We start from the raw sequence: 21,589 nt of genomic DNA on the forward strand, positions 1-21,589 counted from the left end.
AACTGTCTGAAGAAAGAACCCATGTTAATTAGACCTTTTGATGTGCGAGGGTCCAGCACCTGAAGGCACAGGAAGGTTTAATTAGACTTGCTGTTAGATTTCCTGTGTCTAAAACAAGATGCAAGAAATTACAGCAAGTTTTAGGATATCACAGATAAGTGTAAATATTGTTAGCTTTGCATTTGGGTAAACATACTGCATCCTGATTCTACAAATAGCTCAGACCTCAGGGTGCTGGCTTACCCTGTGAGTCTGTGTCCAAAACTGTATAAAAAAGCACTGTTTTGTATTGGAAATTGTTCTTCTAGTTTCATCTAGCTTGCTCACTGGTACCTTCAACCAGGGTAAGCAAATAAACATCACTTGCTTCAAAGACCTGCTTGGAAACTTGTATATCCCTGTGACCTACAGATTAGACCCAATTCTAATCCATTTCTGTCCAAGCTGTTTCTGAGGCTTGGACTCAGCTTTCTGGTACCACCACTCTGCCCGCTACTCAGCAGCTCTGGCCAGTGTGATAGGGCAGGGGGAATCCATCCACAGCAACCCTGATCCATAGGAAGAGGTCAGGGGTACCAGCACAGGTACACCAGTAACGGGGTACACTAGCAGCGTCAGTTACCCAGAAGAAACCCGGTACTGGATGCCAGTAAGGAGTCCAGTGGTGGAAGCATTTGTAAGCACCTTCTACTGCGGTTAGAGAGCGCTTTTGGGATAAAGGAGGGGAACGGTGGCAAAGTAAGCCCAGCTGGTTGCCAGCAACAGACAGGGTGGCATAGGCGGTCCATTCTGTCACAGGATGCATAAAGAGGGCATGGCCACAACAGAAAGAAGTTAAGGCCGTGTTTATATGGGAGCATGGATACATAATAGGGGTGTACTTAGCAGCTCTGAATCAATAGGCCACCCCATACTACCCTCCTCTCCCCTCATAACACCCATTCATTGCCAATGGTGCATACAGCACTCGTTCACTGCTTGCAAAAAGTTATGTGTGCACACCTTTACTGTATTCAGGTTACACTTACCCACCCTCAGGGGCGTAGGAATGAAAAGTTTCATGGGGGGGACAAAGGGTCAAGGACTACTATAGGGCTCGGAGCCCCTTTTTCTCGCGTTTGGTATATCGTTTAACGACAGTCGTAACAGTGACTGTAGATATACAAAGACTCAATCCTATGTTGATTTTTGTCAGTGTTTACGGGGTTTGCCAACCCCAGTTTAATTGTTTTACTACAAAATGTATTTATAGATTATTAAATAAATATTATTAATAATATTAACTATCAATTAGTACAATAGCTGTTAGAAAGATAGAAAAATGCAGTTGTTCATCTTAAAAAATTACACTTTTCATAGTCCATAACCTAGTTTTTATTCAGGTTTAGTTTACAGCCTAATCTCATTTGATTAGGAGTATTTCTAAACCTATAGTCACTGCCTCACTGGTTATGGTATGTGCTATAAACTCAAATTGCTATATCTCATGTTTGTTACTGGATGCACTGCATGGAATTCAGGGTAAAAATAAAGTGAATAGTTGTTCATCACCAATACAGGTTGTTTATTAAATGTTTATGAACAGAACATAGTTTTTAAATAAACAACTCAATCAATCTATATTAAATCTATACGAAGTCAATCTATATTTAAGGACATTTGGTAGTTATACTAAAACAATCAATCATTTAAAAAAGTTTCACTAGTGTAGAACAGATACCTCATACTTGCCAACTCTCCCAGAATGTCCATGTAGGTTTTCCGGACTCCCAGGAGAGCTGGCAATTCTCCCGTATCTCATACTTGCCAACTCTCCCGGAATGTCCAGGAGACTCCCGCATTTTGCAAGAGTCTCACGGACTCCCGGGAGAGTGTGGCAATCTCCCACATCTGCCCACTTCCTAGTGAAGTGGGCAGAATTAGGTCCAAAACGCCGCGAATCACGGCATTTGGACCCGCCCCCTGCTGTCAAATGACGCATTTGCATCATTACATCATGGGGCGGGTCCTAAATGACGTGAATTTTGGGGCCCCACCCCCACCTCCCCCTGGCAGGCTCCCTAAGCCAACTTTCAAAAGTTGGTAAGTATGTCGTATCTGCACGCTTCCTATTGAAGTGGGCAGATTTCAAGCCTCCATGATGCAATTCTCCGGGAATCGCATCATTTTAGCCCACCCCGTGGTAAAATGACCCATTTGCTTCATCACGTCAAGGGGCAAAAATTATGCAATTCACAGAGCCCCACCCCCTAACACTCACACCCACACTGAGACTGCCGATGGCCAATCTTCAAAGGTTGACAACTATGATATACTTTGGGCTAGATTTACTAAATGGCGGGTTTGAAGAAGTGGAGATGTTGCCTATAGCAACCAATCAGATTCTAGCTTTCATTTTGTAGAATGCACTAAATAAATGAAAGCTAGAATATGATTGGTTGCTATAGGCAACATATCCACTTTTTCAAACCCGCCGTTTAGTAAATATACCCCAAAGGGTTATATTGTCTTCAGAAAGTAGCATGAAGGCTGTTGTGTAGAAGTTCATGAGGGGTGGACAAAACACAGTCTTTGCCCACCCAACAGAAATCATGGGGGGGGCAACTGCCCAGGGCCATCTTTTCCACTGGGCACGATAGGCAGGTGCCCGGGGGCCCCACAAGCAAGGGGGCCCCATAGGCAGGGCTCTTAATTAGAATAAATAATCTTGCAAAAAAAAATCCTGAAAAAAACCCCCAAAACTTACCTTTTGCGGTCAGGTCAGGTAGCGATCCGGCTCCCTCCTTGTTTCACTCCTCCGTGTTGCGCTCACACTGAATGACACTTTCGAGGATTCAAAGAAGCAGAAGACACAGAATAAGAAAAAAAGAAGAGAAGAAGGGGGTGCAATCGGAGAACAGGGCATTTGAAAGGTAAGTAAAGGGGGGATTTGATTTTGCTAGTGGCTGTACTTCAAAGATCACTAAGCGACCACATTTAAAAAAAAAAAAGTGATTATATATATCTCTATCTATATATATATATATATATATATATATATATATATATATATATGTAGGGGCCCCGGTGGACTGCTTTGCCCGGGGGCCCATAATGTTGTTAAGATGACCCTGCAACTGCCCCCACTACACCCCTGCCCACCCTTGATCCGCCTCTCCAGGCGTAAGGTGCTGCAATTGTTTTGATACACCACAAATGGACTTGCATCCAACTCTAAGTCAGACCTATTGTGTGCTGCTGTATGCTTGTCTTTGTGGTTGGTATAATCATGGAACTTTTTTCCTAAAATTACATAACTGGTTTTCAGTCCGAATAGGGTTAGTTACCACCTACCCATTTGTTTACTCTAGGTGCCACTACTTTAACGCTCTTTTTTGCGTTTTAAGTACTCCTCAATAATATAATTTATGGGTCCTAGAAAATAACAACATTTGAATTATGGCATCTAACATGCAGAAAAATACTTGAATCCTCAGATACAATAAACGTCTCGGAGGCAAATCTTTAAAACCTGGGACTGACCATGGAAATTAAGGACCTTTTTCAACTATTTTATATATAGTATTACAGTATGTGTTTTGTAAAACGGTCAGTAAATGATTTCGATGGTTGGAAAAGCTTTACCAAAATGTAGCTTTTGCCCAGTAGAGGTCTCTGTGTGTCTTCTCATATAGTCCTGCAAATGCCTGTCTGCCCGCCCTCCCCTTTTCTCGCTGCTGTGTGTATGGGGAATTACAACGGATACTTCCTGTTGCTGGCTTTACTATTATGCGTGTTATTGTTGTTTACGTTCAGTCTTCCTCTGCTCCATTATGTCATTTGTTTTATGTAAGATATAACTGAGCAGCATTCTTGTAATCTTCATGTTGTTTAGGGGTCTGGTCTGTTGCAGCGCATATAGCCTGACCTCCCTCCTTGCAGGGGCAATCAGCAGAGGGTTTACTGCCCGTGCTGTTTTGCGGTGACAAGTGTATGTGTGTTTGGTCAGCATGGCGGGGGAGAGCACCAGAGCACTCATGTCTGGATTTGTTTTTGGCGCCCTTACTTTCCAGCATGTTAACTCCGGCTCAGACTCGGTGAGTACAGTGTAAAGTTGAAGTGTAAGGCAGGGGTGCTGCGACACAGAGACTTCCTCCTGGGTGAGGAGAGCTGATGGCTTTACCAACACTAGTCATGTGAGGGCTTAACCAAAATATTATCTTCATGGATAAACTTTTTCACTGGAGACTTCATATACTGTTTCGTGATATTGACAGCCGTCTTGCAAACGTATTACTGTAGATTAGGGCTAGGAATCAAACAGCTCTTTAATCTCTTGTGGAACTGTAACTCCCAGCGTGCCTTGTGCATATCGGAAGGGACAATTTTTGCTCCACATGGTCGCAGGTTTCAGCTTCCCACATGTCCGGTGTTTTCACTTTCAATTTCAGGATTTCCTGATTTGAAACTTAAAATGTTTGAAAATTACTGATCAAAAATTCTAAATATATCATTAAACCACAAGGCTACTTAGACAAAATTATAAGTTGCACATGAAAGCTAAGACAACTAACTTGCCTGTGTTATTTCCTTTGTTTTTTTCAGTCTGCAATTAAGCTAGAGTGATAACTGCTGTATGCACTACATCAAATTGTGGTTGTTAAGACTCAAGATGATTTTTTTGGGGCCCTCCTCTGCTCTGAGTGGTTAAACCAGGTCAAGTGGGCATGATGATCGTGGCATTATAGCTGAATCTTGCTACACCTCTCCTTGTGCATACGCTGCTGAAAGTGGCTTTTTTTTTTTTCTTTGTTTGTTAAAACTTAAACCATTACAATAGTTAGAACTACCAGTGTTTCTGATCAGGGTTAGATTTCCCAAAAACAGTGGGAACACTAGTGTGGTCTCCACTTCTCCTTCCCTACACACACTGCCTGGTCACCCAGCACTGACTCCACTACTTGTCTTCATAGCCACTTGACTTCTTTTTATCTGTTCTTGCAGTACTGTGTCCTCTACACCTTCATTACACACTCACTTGACTCCTATCTGCCTGGTCTCAGAGCATGATCCACTACTGCTCCACACTTTCACCTGGCTGCCATAATTTAGCTGGGCTGCAACTAGTGCTGTACTAGTCCCTCCATGCACATGTAGCCTTAGCTGATAATGAGTACAAGTGACAGAAGACAGCTCATCCCTGCCAGGAGTGACCTCTCTCTCCGCTTACTCTGCTACAGTGTAAGTGGGCTGTATGAAGATGTCATCAACAGCTTGCTATGAATCAAGGACTCATTAACCTTACGGTGCAGATAGTTGAGCATGGTTAAACATGGTCAAATTTCCCAAAACAAAATTTGGAAAAAAAAAATGGAAATTGTCCCTTTTTGTACATAAATGCATCCATTTCACCCTCTTGAAGTGGACCCTTTTTTAGGTCAAACGGGTTGACCAGCACAAAACAAACAATACACTTTCTTTAAGGTTTATTTCTAAAATATCTGTTCAGAAAGAGGATAATTATTTATATGAAATTGTATTTTCTTTTTTTTTTGGACAAAAAGGAAGGATTTCTTCTTGGAGATGTGAAAGGGGAAGCAAAGGATAGCATCACTGATTCCCAGATGAGTGACGTTCAAGTAGTTTATACTATCGGTATGTTTAGCAGAGTGGGAGGTAACTTTTATTATTTCTACCTTTATATCACTTGGAAGGAAAAGAACTATGGAACCTAAACTACTACGGTAGTTGCTTTATCGTTTTGACAGCAAAAAACGCTGTGATTCAACAGGAACAGTGTTCAGTATATACTTTCATGTTATAATTACTGCGCATATTATCATTTTAGAACGCCATGGTTTCCTTGTCACAAAATTGTGACATTCTAAAATCCTTGTCTGACCCTGAATTTAGATTCTTTTGAAAGCAGATTAACACTTTTGCCTTCACCATCAGTACCTGTCCCACACATAGGAGGGCAGCATATCAGCTAGCATCTGCTCCCACTGCATTATCTGTGGCCATGTACAAAATCCAAGCCTATTGTATGTTACGTGCTGTGGCAGTAGTTTTTTGTTTTTGTTTTTTATTTACAATGAACTGTTAAAAAGGACAAATAACATTAAAGTGGAGAAATACAGGCATTGACACTGTGTGTATTTTTTATAACAATCCAAGACATAGACTAAACCTTCACTTCTACATATGTTTTGTAATATGAATATAGACAAGGGGATATGTTTGGTGGGTATTTAATCAATTTCTCTGCCAGTAGACCTTTTATGGCAAGTCACACTTACACTTGACTCTGAGCAACCACATCAAAGCAAAGTTATGCTCCTGATTTTGTTGTGCATAAGTAATATTTTCCATTATATACATTTTTCTGTGAAGTTTTTGGAGTTTGGGGAGCTCAGATTGCTTCAAAAGCACCGGTTAAAGCTGATTTCGGCTCTAAATAGCAATTGAGGAGCCTTGATTAATCTGCTTAGGCATCAGTCCCAGAAGAAACATTTTACGCTTAGGAGAGACAGTTATGCTAAAAATTGTTGAGAGCATTTGTACCAATATTTGTCAAGAGGTGCAGACGAATGGACACTGTCCCAAGATGTGAAAGGGTACTCTCACCCCACTTTATCAAAAAACAACCTGTTCTGAAGGGTATTGAAAGGTCATGGGATGCTTCATTGGGGTTAGGTGGAACTTAAACACAAATTTCTTTTTCCTTATGGATTTCAAAAGAGACGCTATGGAAAGACTTCCTCCAGATAAGAGACCACTGATATTTCTGCTTATGGATCTTTCTCCTAAGCTTTTTGATATGACAATGAAAGTTTGGATCATTTAGCATGTCATAGATTGAGAAAACACCCAAAAGCAGAAGGTCACTGCTGGCATAATAATTCAAAAGTAGTTTTACACCATTGCCACTTTTTTTAAGAGTCTTGGATATAATCAAATATTTCTTATTTGGAGAAAGAGAGGTAATGCATACACTTCAGTTTCAGCTCTTATTTTATTTCAGACATGGTGTACAGTAAAATGTAAGTGGTGAGAGTTAGTATAAACCACCTGTGTAAAAACTACTTGTGACTGAACCACAAAGCCAGTATACCTAAATGATGTAAGGGGACATTTGTATCCTTTACATGCTTGGACGTTACATAATATTAAAGTGCATTACAATAGATGTGAAGCCTATTTTATTTTCCTTTGTTACTAATTCTATAAAACTTTATTGTAATCTATTAATCTTTAATATCCCACAGATATTCAAAGACATGTACCCTGTTATCAGCTTTGCAGGTTTGTAATAGGTGTTCTTTCTTTTCTTAAACAATATTTTATGCATTCATCTGTAGAACAGTAAAACAATATTAAAAGGGTAATCTGCAAGCTACTGTAGTCATAAAATAAATGGTTTCGTTATTTTTTTTCTTACTATGCCATGTTTCTTGGAGTAATGGTGTGCAAAAATGCTACAATTTAGGAGTTGATGACCAAATCTAAGTGCAAGCTTTCACCATTTAAAGTGGAACTAGAATGCACAAAAAATATTTTGATATGTTGTAGTCTAGGATGAATTATATTGTTTTTGCCTTTCTGTGAATGTCCATACAACTGCGTTTTGCAGAAAATTATATAGCCATCATTCACTCTCTTCTGTGAAATCTGTACAGCAACTGAAGTTACTGTATAAAGATTAATTCGTGCTACAGAACAATTTGTTTACTTTCTTTACCGCTTTCCAGATCCCATGAGGAACACCTAGCATGGGCAGTCCAACCAAACTTTCCACCAGTCCCATTTGATATCTGAGCATTCCTGATCAGATGATAATTAGGATCGTTTGTTAATTTGTGCCCACACAATGCAAATTCCAGTCAAATAATTGTCCTAATTAATAGAACTGCGGCATGTATGGGCAGCATTAGTGCAGTGCTAGAACCTGAAGAAGAATGTATGGGGATTATTTTGTTTTTTTGATCTAGTAATAATTGAATGACTACATTTCAAACTTTGCATATCTAACTTTGCATAAATATGTGTAGTTTTTACAGTGGAGTGGGTGAACTGAACAAACTTGCATTACAGAAGCTACTTGCTGGCCAAGAAAAGGTAACTACTCCAAATAATGTGCTGTGACTGAACACATCTGTTTTCTGCTTGAAATTTCCTTGGACCTCCTAAAGGTATTGTAAGTTATCATGTTCTGACTTAGTCACTGTATGCAACCACTAAGCTGATTTTCTTTGATGTTTAAGTGTGCTTTGTGTTCTACTCATCCAGTGTTGTTGGCATACATTATTATACAGCCATATTGCTTGCATTGCTCAGTTAAATATAAATGTAATGCTGCCGTACTGTAGGTCAGTTAATATGAGTTTGCATCTTACTCTGCAATAACAGCCTTGCAATACATGGAGCCTATTCACTAACAGTGCAGTAATGTCAATTAGAATACTGCAAACGTGAAGAAAAAATGGGGTCATAAATTTCAGTTATGAGTTGATTCACTAACGTGTTAAGTTTAAGGAACAGAAATATTTTTAAACAAGTGGTAGAACTGCACTGATAAAAGCCATAACTCAGAAAATGAAAAAATAAGGACTGTAAAACAAATGTTCATTTTAGAAGGTGAGCACTGTTTATATGATAAAGATATGTAGCCAAGTACATGTTTGTTCGCTGTCAATGCTGAGAAACAGAAAGAAAGATGCAGGAAAAAAAATCAGCAAAGGTATTTTCACTCTACTTGCTTTTGAGTTGAATTGATCACTTAGAGGGTTTTGCATAGAGATGAAAGTGTCCCTTACACAGATCTTATTGCTATGTACTTAAAATCGTTTTGGCTGCAGTACACATACATGACTTCAAGTCTAGATTTTCCATTATTACGTTATTTATATAGCAACTGTCTATTATGCACAGCTTTACTGAGTATATTTAATCATTTATATCCGTCATATTGCTACTAGTTACTACATAACTATTGCTCTGATGTGCACCCTAATCAGAGGCTATTTACTCCCAACACATGTATTATAAACATAGTGTTATTCTAGTAGCAACAATTACATCAGATAATAGTTGAATATCAAGTCTAAAGTTTCTCCATCCCATTCTTCTACAGAATACAAAAAAAAACCTATATAAATAGGTTTCATTGCCAACCTTTATTGACTTTGGCTTAATGAGTTTATTCTGTTTTGTAATATTGCTTATTGTTTATGGAACTGATGAAAGTCCCTAGACAATGATAATGTACATTTCGTAAGGTTATATGTCATTTTAGCTGTTTCTGTTGTTCTTTCTTTTTTTTGTGGTCATAGAACGTGATTGGATGGTATAAGTTTCGACATAACACAGATCAGACAATGACCTTCAGGGAGATGATTTTGCACCGAAACCTGCAGACATACCTGTCTAATCCAGGGCTTGTGTTCTTAGTAGTCACATCACAATCTACGACGGAGATAAAATCCACGCATCTCATGGAGTATGCGTTGCATAAACCCCAAGATGGGCAAGTACCTTCTTATTAATTTGTATTAGAAAAAATGTTTGCTTTAAAAAGCCAAAAGTAAAATTAGCTGGCAAATAGAATTATGAATTATTTTTTGTTTGACACAATTTAAAAAAAACATATATCCCATTTAGAATTTAGTGTAATTATATACCATTTTAATTACGTAGCAACTGTTATAATGTAGTGTTATTGAAGTGGTGACAGACATTATTTACTTAATAGGGAGACTATAAAATGTACACAGCCCATCAGTGTAACTAGTTATTTTATAGAATGATTGTTACACATATGTCTCAGTCTTTTTCAGAAAGTGCCTCTCATAATTGCCAACATGGGGATGTCCGAGCAGCAGGGATACAGCACTTTATCTGGATCCTGTGTGTCTGTTGGATATAACCAGGCGGTTAAAAATCACAGGTGGGCATGGGATTCTGGACTCGCAGGAAGAGAATGAATTGCTGCATTGTTATATTGGCAGCTTCTTATAAAAGTAAACCTATAAAAAGCACTAAGCCCCAGGTGGTAGTTGATGTTAAAAGTGGACAGCCGTTAAGTGTGGATCACCCACAGGTTATGAAGATTGGATTGGGTGATCAGCTAGGAAAAAAAACAAACCTGACCATATAATGATGATTACCCCCAAATGCTGCTATTTTGTCTCTGTCACACATTTGACAGATGCTGGTATTAGTCCCAACCTACTGTATTTACTTTAGGGATATCCCATAATAACCTACTCTGACTTTTAATTGTTTGCTCTTGCTATTTCTCCCTGCAGTCTATTATAATTATGTGAATAATTATTTTGTTTGAACAGGTTGGAATTTTTTAATGAAGATGGCACTTTGAAGGAAGTTGGTAAAATCACTGCTATGTGTATAAGTCTACAGGATGAACTGAAGGTAGATGGTATGGAATTAGGTTTTTAAGCTCGGGTATTTTTTTTTTTTTACTGATTAATGTGCATAAGAGGCACAAGTAACAGCACATACTGCCACAGACAAAGGAAAGTGAGAGTATAAGAGAGGGGAGCATGTAGAGGTCTGGCATAAAGTAGTTTACTAAGTAAAGGGAAGTATAATGATCTTTGAAGTGCTATTAGACAGAAAGTACCTCTAACAACAAAATGGTTTTACAAAAGACTTGCAGACAATCAAACACATTTAAGCAAATCAAATTGTGGGGAAAAATAAAGCATAAGAAGGGCATTGGTGCTGGATTCCATTTACTTTAGAATCCTGTTTATGTTAGTAGGAGACCTGTGGAGAGTATGACACAGCTTACGGAACACAAGAAGGTGACTGCTTTGTCTGCCTTATTTTCCCCAACTAAGTAACAGGCTATTAATCCCACATGTTACCAAAATAAATCCAAAAGTAGCATAAAAAGATCACGTGAAATTTACTTTGGTAGACTATGGAATTGAAAATGCATTCAAAGTGTACATTACAAACAATTGAAGAGGCTATTGCAGAGTGTAATACTTTGTATTCGTATAGATACTGACTATTACAAGTATATATATATGAATAAATCGCTCAATCACACACACTGTAAAACCAACAACACAATGGCCAATGATATTTTTAAAAGTACATTGATCTGTTATCTACAGATACCTCAATGTAAGTAACTCCAGACTTAACTTAAAAATGTATTATCCCCTGCCTATACTCTATTAATCTATATTCTGGCTGTGCATGCCATCCTTCAATACATTGGTTTGTATGTTTAGTATCTAAAGTCAAACATCCAAAACTTGCACACACAGCTCTTTGTAATTGAGACTGCTAGATGCTTGATAAAGACTAGCCTGAATAATCATATTGCCAAATTCTTCAGTAATACGTATTTGCAGACGTTTAATAATTTTACAAATTAGAATGTTTAAAACTGAAATCCACAATGTTTGGCAGTCTATACACGTTTCCTAAGGGTTTGTTTTAACATTTGCAAAGTTATAGAAAAGGTAACTCTGGCAACCCGAGAGAACCAATTATTACCTTTTACTTCTCTTTTTTTTTTTTTTTTTTTTTTTTAAATTGCAGGAGACTTGCAGTCGGGTGGTAGAAAGTGAAAGCTCTGTGGAACATCTTCTACAGCAAGTCAACCAGCTCAAGATGCAAATAGCTGAAAAGAGGAAGCTTTGCAAAGAGGGTAATTTTATTTTCCCTTTCAGAATTTAGATTTAGATATTTCATAATAACAATGAAAATGTTGCTTGACAGATCTCAAAATACAGTATTATACATTTACAAATTTCAGAGATACCCTAATACCAGATATCACAGTAAGTGGAAAACAAAGGTATCTTCATATATACAAAGTAAAAAATACAAATGCACTTGGAGCACATTTCACATGTACATGAAAAACATAGATCTAGGGGTAAATATATCAAGCTGAGAGTTTTTCGGCGAGTTTGAAAAGTGGAGGTGTTGCCTATAGCAACCAATCAGATTCTAGCTGTCATTTTGTAGAATGTACTAAATAAATGATAGCTAGAATCTGATTGGCTTTTCAAACCTGCCGAAAAACTCAGCTTGATACATTTACCCCCTAGTCTTTATCAATGTTTTATGAATATGCTTGACGTATGTGTGAATGGGTTAACACGCATATTTGAAGCTTTTTTTTTTATTTATTTACTTTTTTTATTCAGAATGGTAAGTGCCAAAATTATACGTATCCTATAAAACCTGTGTTTTACATTACATTGTATGTGAGAATGTTTGCTCACTATAAAATATAATCACTTTACAATATTCACAAAATGCAAATTTAAAGCATGTGTGAAAAGGCTCTTGGATTGTGTATTCCCAATTGCAAGAGAACAAAGTTCAGGCAGATCATACAACATTCTCAGACCCAATGTCCAAGTTATTAGGGTACCACTGTTACTCATTGTCGGAGAGTTTCAAATGATGTGGATTTTTCTTGGCATTTGAAAGAAAGCATGCTTATTAGTTTCTTCCAGCCTGTAATAGTGGGGGTGACATTTAATGCAAAGTAATGACCACCTTGCTAAAAAGTTTCTTTAAGGGCAATGGGCTGATGCAGGGTATTGAATACACATATTTCGGGCTCTCGTAGCATAGGTACTGTAAAATCGATTTATCTTACTCCATTGGGGGACACTGCAATACATTGGGGTATTTTAGTGGGACTAGGAGTTAAGGCACTTATAAACTTCTTTGATCTTCACTCCTCCCCTACTATGCCCCTCTTCTCCTGTGCATACCTCAGTTTTGACTAACCAAGCGTATGAGAAAAGGGAGCCCTATAGGGCAAAGAATATAAGTCTAAATCCACACAACAGAACTATTTAAAGAGCAAGGAAGGGTGCGCAATGTCCCCCAATGGAAAAAGAGAAATCGATTTTACGGTGAGTAATAATCATCTTTTGATCTTTCATACCATTTGGGGACACTGCGATACATTGGGGACATACCAAAGCTGCCTCTAAGGGAGGGAATGCTCTTGAACGGCTGCACACAATACCTTGCGCCCAAAGCTCGCATCAGAGGATGCAAAGCCCTGCAACCTGTAGAATTTAGAAAATGTATGGACAGATGTATAGCTGCTCCGCCAAAGCCCCATGACGCGCCACCCTAGAAGCACCAACCGCTCTGGTGGAGTGAGCTCTTAATGATACTAGGACAGGCAGATATTCTTGCGCATAAACCAGGCTAATTCTGGAAGTGATCCAGTGGGCAAGTGACTGTTTTGAAGCCGGCTAACCCAGCTTCTGCGCATTGTAAAGAACAAAATGATCCTTGGTCTTACTGACAGAAGTCGTGTGGTCAACATAACGCCAAAGAGCACGAACCACATCCAGCAAGCGTTAGTCTTATTCGAAGTAGAAGAAGGCGGAGGACGGAAGGCAGGAACCACGATTTCCTGATTTAAGTGGAACCTTGACACAACCTTCGAAACAAAGGAGGATTTGGTGCGAAGAACTGTTCTTTGTGGAGGATTAGGAAAGGAGAAGTGCAGCAGAGTGCTACTAGTTCCGACACTCTGCGAGCTGATGAGATAGTGAAGAGGAAAACTGTTTTCCAAGTGAGATGTTGCAGATCCACCGAATCTAGCAGCTCAAACGGTGAATGGATGAGCTCAAACGGTGAATGGATGAGCGAATTCAACACCATGTTGAGGTCTCAAGGCTCAACTGAATGAAGGGGGGGGGGGGGTTGCACATGAAGAACCCCCTACAGGAAGAGCTGAACATCCCTGACGGTCACTTGTCCCTTATCTAGGCCGGCCTGCAGAAAAGCCAGCAACCTACGAAGGCTAAACCTGGATGTATGGATACCCTGGGCCTCGCACCGAAGGATGTATGATTTCCAAACTCTGATATATGGCTGAGGAGGACCATTTCCTGGAATTGATCAGAGTACCGATGACCTCTAGTGAAAATCCCTTGGCCTTGAGAATCAAGGTCTCGATAGCTACGCCGTCAAAGTTGGCCAACTTAAATCGTGGCAGAGAAGGGGACCTTAAACGAAGATCTGGTTGCATTGGCAGTCGGAAGGGGGACCCGCTGCCAGTCTCAGAATGTCTGAAAACCAAGCCCTGCCTGGCCAATGAGCGGCTATCAGAATTGCGGGAACCCACTCTCAACTTTTTTAGTCCCCGCGAAAGCATGGGTATTGGTGGAAACGGGTACACTAGCCAGAAGTGCCATGAAACTGTCATGGCATCCATGAAACGCTCTTGAGGGTCTCGAGACTTTGATTATTTAGTCTGGATGCCATGAGATCGATCTCTGGCATGTCCCAGCGTTCTACTAGGAGGGCAAAGACCCGCTTGTTGAGAGACCATTTGCCCGGGTAAACCCTCTGCCTGCTGAGGAAGTCGGCCTCCAAAATTCTCCACACCTGGGATGTAAATAGCCGATATCTGGGGTACGTGGAGCTCCGCCCATACCATGATCTTGGCTGTTTCCCGCATGGCCCCTACAATACGAGTTCTCCCTTGGTGATTTAGGTATGCCACAGCCGTGGCATTGTCTGACTGAATCTGAAGAGGCTTCCCTGCCAGAAACCTCTGAGCTTGCGTCAATTTCCTGTACACCGTCCTGAGTTCTAGGACATTGATCGAGAGTGTGGCCTCTTGGGGGGGGACCAGAGGCCTTGAAATCTCAGGGACTGTTACTCGTCCCCAGCCTAGCAGGCTTGCGTCTGTCGTAACTAAGGTCCATGGACTGGTCTGAAGGACCCTTGTCCAGATTTTGTCTGGATAACCACCACGCTAAAGAAAGACCAGTGGGAACTGATAAGCAAATGATCTGTCTGTCTAAATGCTCCTGAGATCCTGACCACTTTCGAAGAATCTCGTGTGGAAGAGGGAGAGAGTGGAATTGTGCGGAGGGCATGGCCTTGAACACTGAAACCATCGTTCCTAAGAGTTTCATGCAGCTGAGGAGAGATGCATCTTTCCGCACAAGTAAGGTTCTGGTTCTGCGTAGGAGAGCAAGGATCTTGTTTTCCGGTAGAAAACTCTGTGGGTCACTGTCGAACATGGGACCGAGGAAGCGATGCGCTGAGTCGGAATGAGGAATGATTTGAGTAAATTCAGAATTCACCCATGAGCTTCCAGAAACCGCATAGTGATCTGGATGTGACAAGGCAAGAGTGATGCCGACAGTGCTTTTAGAAGGAGATCGTGTAGATAGGGAACTATTGTGACCCCTTTCTGCCACAGGTGCCCCGCCGTGATCTTGGTGAACCTCGTGGAGCGGTTGCTAGGCCAAACGGTAGGGCTCCGAACTGGTAATGGGAGTTTCCCACTGCAAAGCGGAGGAGGCTATGGTGCCCCCTCCATATAGCAATGTGCAGGTAGGCATCCTTGATGTCAATGGACGCCACAAACTTGCCCTGCTCCATTTCTGCGATGACAGTCTGAAGGGACTCCATTTTTAACTTTTGAGTTCTTACCTGCTTGTTCAGCGACTGCAGATTTAAAATTGGACGTAATGATCCATTCTGTTTTGGCACTAGAAAGAGGCTGGAGTAAAACCCCTGACCCCTTTCCTGTGTTGGAACGGGAACAATCTGCTATAACTTCCACTGGGGGCAGAGGACTGTCCTCTTGACAGTGTGCCCCGGCCTTGGCCAAAGGAACGAAAGGATCGAAAATGTCCCTGTCGACTGGAACCCATGGGAAGAGCGTTGCTCTTTCCTCCTGTGGCCCCTAAATGACCTTCTCTAACTCTGATCCAAAGAGAGTTACTCCCATCAAAAGGCAAACCCTCTAGAGCTCGCTTTGAATCGGCATCCCCTGTCCAAGAGCGTAACCATAAGGTATGACAAGCAGCGATAATGAGGGCAGAGAATCTGGCATTGACAGACACAGCATCCATGGCTGTCTGGCCTACATAATCAGTAGTGTCAAGGATATGTTCGGCTAATGAATTTCTGCGTGTGGGGCGTCTTTTTTGGATACACTTAACCAACAGTCCTGCCCAATGCTGTATAGCCTTGTTAGCCCAGGCAAACGCCATAGTGGGTCTAAACATACTGTCTGCCGCAACATAAGCTGAATGGAGGGCCTGATTGCACTTTTTGTGAGTGGGATCCCTTAGTGCAACCCGCTCCTGAGTTGGAATAGCCAAAGAGGAAGACAACCGTTCCACAGGGGGTGTCCACCCTAGGGGAAGCTTCCCATTTAATGGAGTCTTCTGGCGGAAGCGGGTAAAAAGATCTAAATTTACCCAGCATTATAAACTGCTTATTTTGCCTCTGCAATGCATCAGATACCATCTCCATCATTTGAGGGGATGGAGGAAAAGAAGCCACCTGCGCCTTTATTCTTTTTAAAAAGGGAGAACCCTGAAGGGGCCGTGGGTTCGGGTTCAGCACACCCTAGAGAATGTCTGATACCCAGAATAAGGTTATCTACATTCTGGGCGCTGGAAGAATCTACTGAGCTAAGTGAGTCATTCTCCTGCAGATGAAAGTCCAGTTCACCTTCCTCTTCTGAGGAATGGTCAGAGTCTTGACCGCGGCCCTGAAATGCATTACAGATGATTCTCTTGGCCCTGTGTGAATCTGTAAGCGGGCGTTCCTCTTCCTGAACTGATTGTGAAGATGTGCCTGCGTCCGCTAGTGAATGTGTAGAAGTGTGTGAAACAAAAAGCTCAGTACCTCTGCGGATGGCATCATCGTCCGGGTAAGCTCCGCCATGGCTCTTGTCAGTGGCTTGGCCCAGGCTCGGTTCTTCCATGATTGCTGCCCCCTGCACTGAAGCACATCACGCTTAGATTTCAGCCTCGCATGCCGTGCAGCGAGCATCCTGGTTAGGCTGTCCAACAGGTAAATTGGCACTACATTTGGCACAGGTATAATGCAGTGCAGACATAGCAGAGGATCCCTTACCTTTTGGATGTCCCCTTCTAAGACATATTTAAAATTATATACAGTTTAAATACAATATACACTGTATAAAATTGTATTCTATTGTTTAGAAAAGTCTGAGAACTAAGGTCTGACTAAAAACAAAACGGATCTTACCAGGTTTCTATACCAGGTAAATCCTAGAAAATACACCAATCCGAAGACACTGCACAATATTCCTGATTGTGTAACCTACCTAGTAAAATAAGACAATCGTTTGTTAAAGATTACAATAAGAGTGCAACGATGCCAGTAGAGGAGAGGCAAAGCAGAGGAGCAGCGTTCAGCCCGATGTCAAGAGTTCCACAATGAAAGGTGGCTGCTTCCACGCCAGGAAGTAGGGAGGACGTCCTTCCTAGAGCCCTCCCTAAAAATGGCTGCCTCCCTTAATCGCTGATGCCTTTTGTCTGGCAATCAACGTGCGATAATATGGCTGCCAGTATAGAGGAGTCTCCACGCTACAGTGCCCAGATGCGTGTGCTCAGCAACTAAATCGCCTCCTATTGAGCGCGATCGTTGGCTCCATTCCCCCGCTGCTCGTGTCTAGGGGTGGAGACCATCCGCTGTCGGCAAGTTGAGTGGGCAGGCGGGGAGGAGAGGCTGATACAGCTTCACTCCCGCCCGCCTAAGATAGTGGGGCCGCGGCCTACTAAATGGCCGAAAGAAACAAATATTTTGTGTCCCCCAGAAAAGAACTGACCCCTAGCCTATAGAGGGTCTCGGCATAATTAAATCTATGGCCCCTATAGCTCGTCTCTAGGAGGATTGCCGACAGAGGTGCCAGGAATAGAGACTGAGCTGCCTCTTACCTGCGCCGGGACCCAGAGTGAACAGAGCTGAAAGACCTATTCACTCCTCTGGGTCTTGAGATCGAGTCCCGCGCTGTACCTAAATATAAAATGAAAAATAACCCTATACTAATACAAGTATAGGCAGGAGCCTATACCAAAGTGACCAATCTCCTAAGGCACTTAAAAAAAAATAAAACCAAAAAAACCAACTGAGGTATCCACAGGAGAGGAGGGGCATGGTAGGGGAGGAGAGTGAAGATTAAAGAAGTTGATAAGTGCTTAAACTCCTAGTCCCACCACTATACCCCAATGTATTGCAATGTCCCCCAATGGTAGGAAAGAGAAAAGCAGTTCTCCCTCTACAATATAGTGATGGAGGGACCTGGCCATATTAGATGCATCAAGTTGTCTCCAGAGAAAATGTAGGTGCAGAGAAGTCCTGTATGATCTTGCCTAAGGACCGATAAATAATTTAATGGTAAAGGGTTTAATAGTAGCAACTCAAGAATATCCTCCCAGTCATTACCTACTTTATTTGGAATGGGTGATTCCAAATTACAGCAAAATGTTGGGAAGTGAGCTGCCTGGTATAGTATGAATATTAGAATGAAGGACTTGTATTTGTAGAATCAAAAAGTAGGAAGTTTAGACATGCTAACCTTACCATGGAACTGGGCCTCCAGACAATACAGGTTATTGACAAAAGTCCAAAATTACAGAGCAAATTATAGGTGCACAGAACAGAAAGGTGCAGATGTTGATGAATATTTTGTTAAGAGGATGTAGTATTTAAATCATGTGCGTCAACTGAGGTGCATATCTTTGTTACAAGGATATTTCTGAATTCTGGCATTTTATTTTTTTTATTTTTTTTTCCCCCAATGAGCTAGGCCTATTTTGTAATTCATATATTACCTTTAGTGGTACATCTAAAAGAGGTTTTGTATAACCTAATACTTTGCAGAGTATAAGCAAGTTATTCTCATATGTCAATGGCACATTTATGAGAGTGATTAGGTTGTTATACTTAATCATGTTTTTGCTTAGTTACATAGCGTAAAGCAGTGGTGAGAAACTTGTTATACTAAAGTTGCCAGAACATATTTTATTGTTGACTACAAAAATTTTGCTTAGCAGGGGAATGTAAAAAATTCAATTCTATATCTAATAGCTTGCGAGATACTTTTTGGGTGTGTATCTAGTACTTTTTTTTTGTAAAGCATCTTGATCCTTAGTGGAATGGACCTCAACTACCAGATGATCATTCTGGTACTTACAACACTAATAAATGCAAATGAAAATTTAGACAGACCTATGCAGGGAATGGTACAATTGTATATTCCAGGGGGCAACATAACATCCCTTTGCAGTCTATTCAGCCAGACTGTACCTAATGTACAAAAGAGCAACTTTGTGTCTGGTAATTAACTACATTCTGTTGAATTCACTAACATAAATATACATACTGTACATGCAATGACAATAAAAAAAAAAAAAACAAACCTCTCTATACTAACACACCTGCAAACCTACCACTATCATGAGTGCAATGTCAAGCCCCCTCAAAAGGGCTGAAGAAAGCCCAACACCCTGTGGGTGTCACACATTGACCTGTCCTCTTGTAAATGGCAACTGGATCACTGCAACAGGACAGAATGAAGGGAAGGTCTTGCATACAACACACTATGTCCTCCGTCTGTCTATATTGATAAACCTGGAAACATTTCATGGACTACTTAGAGACTATAGAGAACTTTTTAAGAAGATGCACTACGTTTCAGGAGACACATACTCACATTTTTTTTTTATTCTATACCTGAAGATCGGAAGGGGTCAACCAAAAATGTAGTGCCTCATGTCCTCACTGTATCCATGTGTGCAGTTTGTATTTATTTGTGATCACCTTTTATGATCCTGAGGAGGTGGTTAATTTTTCCTGGTGCCAGTAAATTAAATTATGTATTGAAATTGATTGTGCACCATACCTTTTTGTTAATATTAATACCAATGCAAAAAGTAAAAAGATGTAGTATCGGTATACACATTTATGAAATGCATCATTCCAACTGTTATGACTTATTTATATTATCAAGGTTTTCTGGGAAATATTTTTTCTTTAACATAGAGTTCTTCAGAAGCCTACAAAAGTTGGGTTTGTGAGAGGTTACTTTTTAGGACTCCTCACTATTGTCAATTATCTGACTGTTACTTTAATGACAACGTTATCCAGTTTGAACTGAAGTTTTATGAACAAATAAGATGTGGGGCTCAAAATCACATTTGTAATATTTTTAAGGTGAGAAGAAAACTGCAGTCCCAGAAGAAAATATTTTCTTGTGCCAGGCCTTGCGAAAGTTCTTCCCTCATTCTGCTTTACTACAATCATGTCACCTTGCTGTAACTGGGGAGCCGATACCACACAACTGTGATACAAACCATAACCTCAGTGAGGTAAATAAACTTACTTTAATGATTCAACAATGTGACCTCCCAGAAGCATGTACCAGGAAAGCTGGAAAGCGAAAGAGACCACCACTAAGAAAGAAATCCAATTTGCTACTTATGAAGACAAGAGCTGCCACACACGAGAGCAACAGCAATGATCGGTTATTGTTCAATAGTGGCACAGAAACAGAGGATGATTCAGAGCGTTTAAAAATGGACTGCTCGGGTTCACAATCACCAACATTTTAATATTCTAAACACATTTTACATGCTTTCCCTAGTTTTAGTTAGAAATATCGTTTGACTGATATATGAACAGTGAGAGTGTGAAAGTGGAGTATATGATGTTAGGTTAAAAAGTTCGGTTTAAGAGAAAGTATGACCTCACATTTTACATTGTATTCTGTTTTACCTGTCAGATTTGTATTTATTTTATTGTAATAAAAAAAAAATCCATCTAATCAACTTCAGGTTATTTTCTTCCAATAAGTGATAATATTTTTGTATTTTTTTTTTTTTATTTTTTTTTCCTACAAATAATCCACATATTCTAGGAGTGTACAGCAATCGGGCATACAAAATTTATAGCAGCTTACAGCAAAACAATATCAAGAAACTGGCATTTTATAAATGCTTGCATTCCAAAAACATTAAGGTTAGAAAGAGACAGAATTTGTTTCGTGTAGTGCACTAACAGTCTTATGACAATATCTATTTAGTTGACAATTGTTAGTCAAATTCTATTTTTTTTTAAAATAAAAATGTACTTTTTTGTAGTTAAAATAGTCCTATTAAAATCAGCAAAATAAAGTGAGTGTATAAATGTGATCATTATAAACCACTGAGTATATCTGTAATCCATATATTAATTTGTATAATTTTCACTCTATATACCATGGTTTGACCTTTAACTGCTATCTAGGTTAGTTTCTGTATTGTGTTTCAGCACTGTGTAAATATTATTCAAAACTTATCAGTGTTTGTACAAATGAATAGATTTGTTGCAATTTATAGAGCTTGTGCCTTATATCTAAGTACATAACTTTAGATGTTCATTCCTCCAATTATAGCTCATTCTTATCAGAACTCCAAACTCTATACTATAAATAAACATCAAATTCTCTCGTTTGATTCTCCCTCCCCCGATCAAGCACTTATATGTATGCATATTGTGTTCTGTTTTCTAAATGGTATTAATCTTATTGTGAATTGCTATGTGCTTCCTGTTGCTCCATTGATTCTAGGGGCTAAGGAGCTTTTTAATTTACTTGACACAGTAGGCTGTAATTTGGATATCTACATTCTAGGTATATTGTAGGAAATAAATTTGTTCAAAATGTGGATTTGGTAAATAATGTGCGTTTCACTGAAGCTGCTTTTTCAAGGCAAACTTTGCCTAGATAGCAGCTAGAGACTGCGAAGTAAGGTAATCAAATCATGGTGTATAA

At 40.1% G+C, this 21,589-nt stretch overlaps 1 protein-coding gene across 2 annotated transcripts; it reads left to right on the forward strand.

The window, feature by feature from the left end:
- The first annotated feature begins 3,705 nt into the window (after positions 1 to 3,705).
- Positions 3,706 to 20,602, forward strand: ABRAXAS1 (abraxas 1, BRCA1 A complex subunit). Of its 2 annotated transcripts, none has more exons than XM_075203286.1 (9): positions 3,706 to 4,076; positions 5,544 to 5,634; positions 7,248 to 7,284; positions 8,031 to 8,097; positions 9,312 to 9,505; positions 9,806 to 9,925; positions 10,326 to 10,410; positions 11,557 to 11,665; positions 19,993 to 20,602. In XM_075203286.1, the coding sequence occupies exons 1-9, from the start codon at positions 3,990 to 3,992 to the stop codon at positions 20,388 to 20,390; spliced, it is 1,188 nt and encodes a 395-aa protein (XP_075059387.1). In that variant the 5' UTR covers positions 3,706 to 3,989; the 3' UTR covers positions 20,391 to 20,602. The 2 variants fall into 2 exon arrangements, with proteins under 2 accessions (XP_075059387.1, XP_075059396.1); XM_075203295.1 differs by lacking the exon at positions 3,706 to 4,076 and adding an exon at positions 4,155 to 4,175.
- Positions 20,603 to 21,589: the final 987 nt, after the last annotated feature.

The sequence above is a fragment of the Mixophyes fleayi genome, chromosome 1 (genome assembly GCF_038048845.1).
Source record: "Mixophyes fleayi isolate aMixFle1 chromosome 1, aMixFle1.hap1, whole genome shotgun sequence".
NCBI lineage: Eukaryota > Metazoa > Chordata > Amphibia > Anura > Limnodynastidae > Mixophyes > Mixophyes fleayi.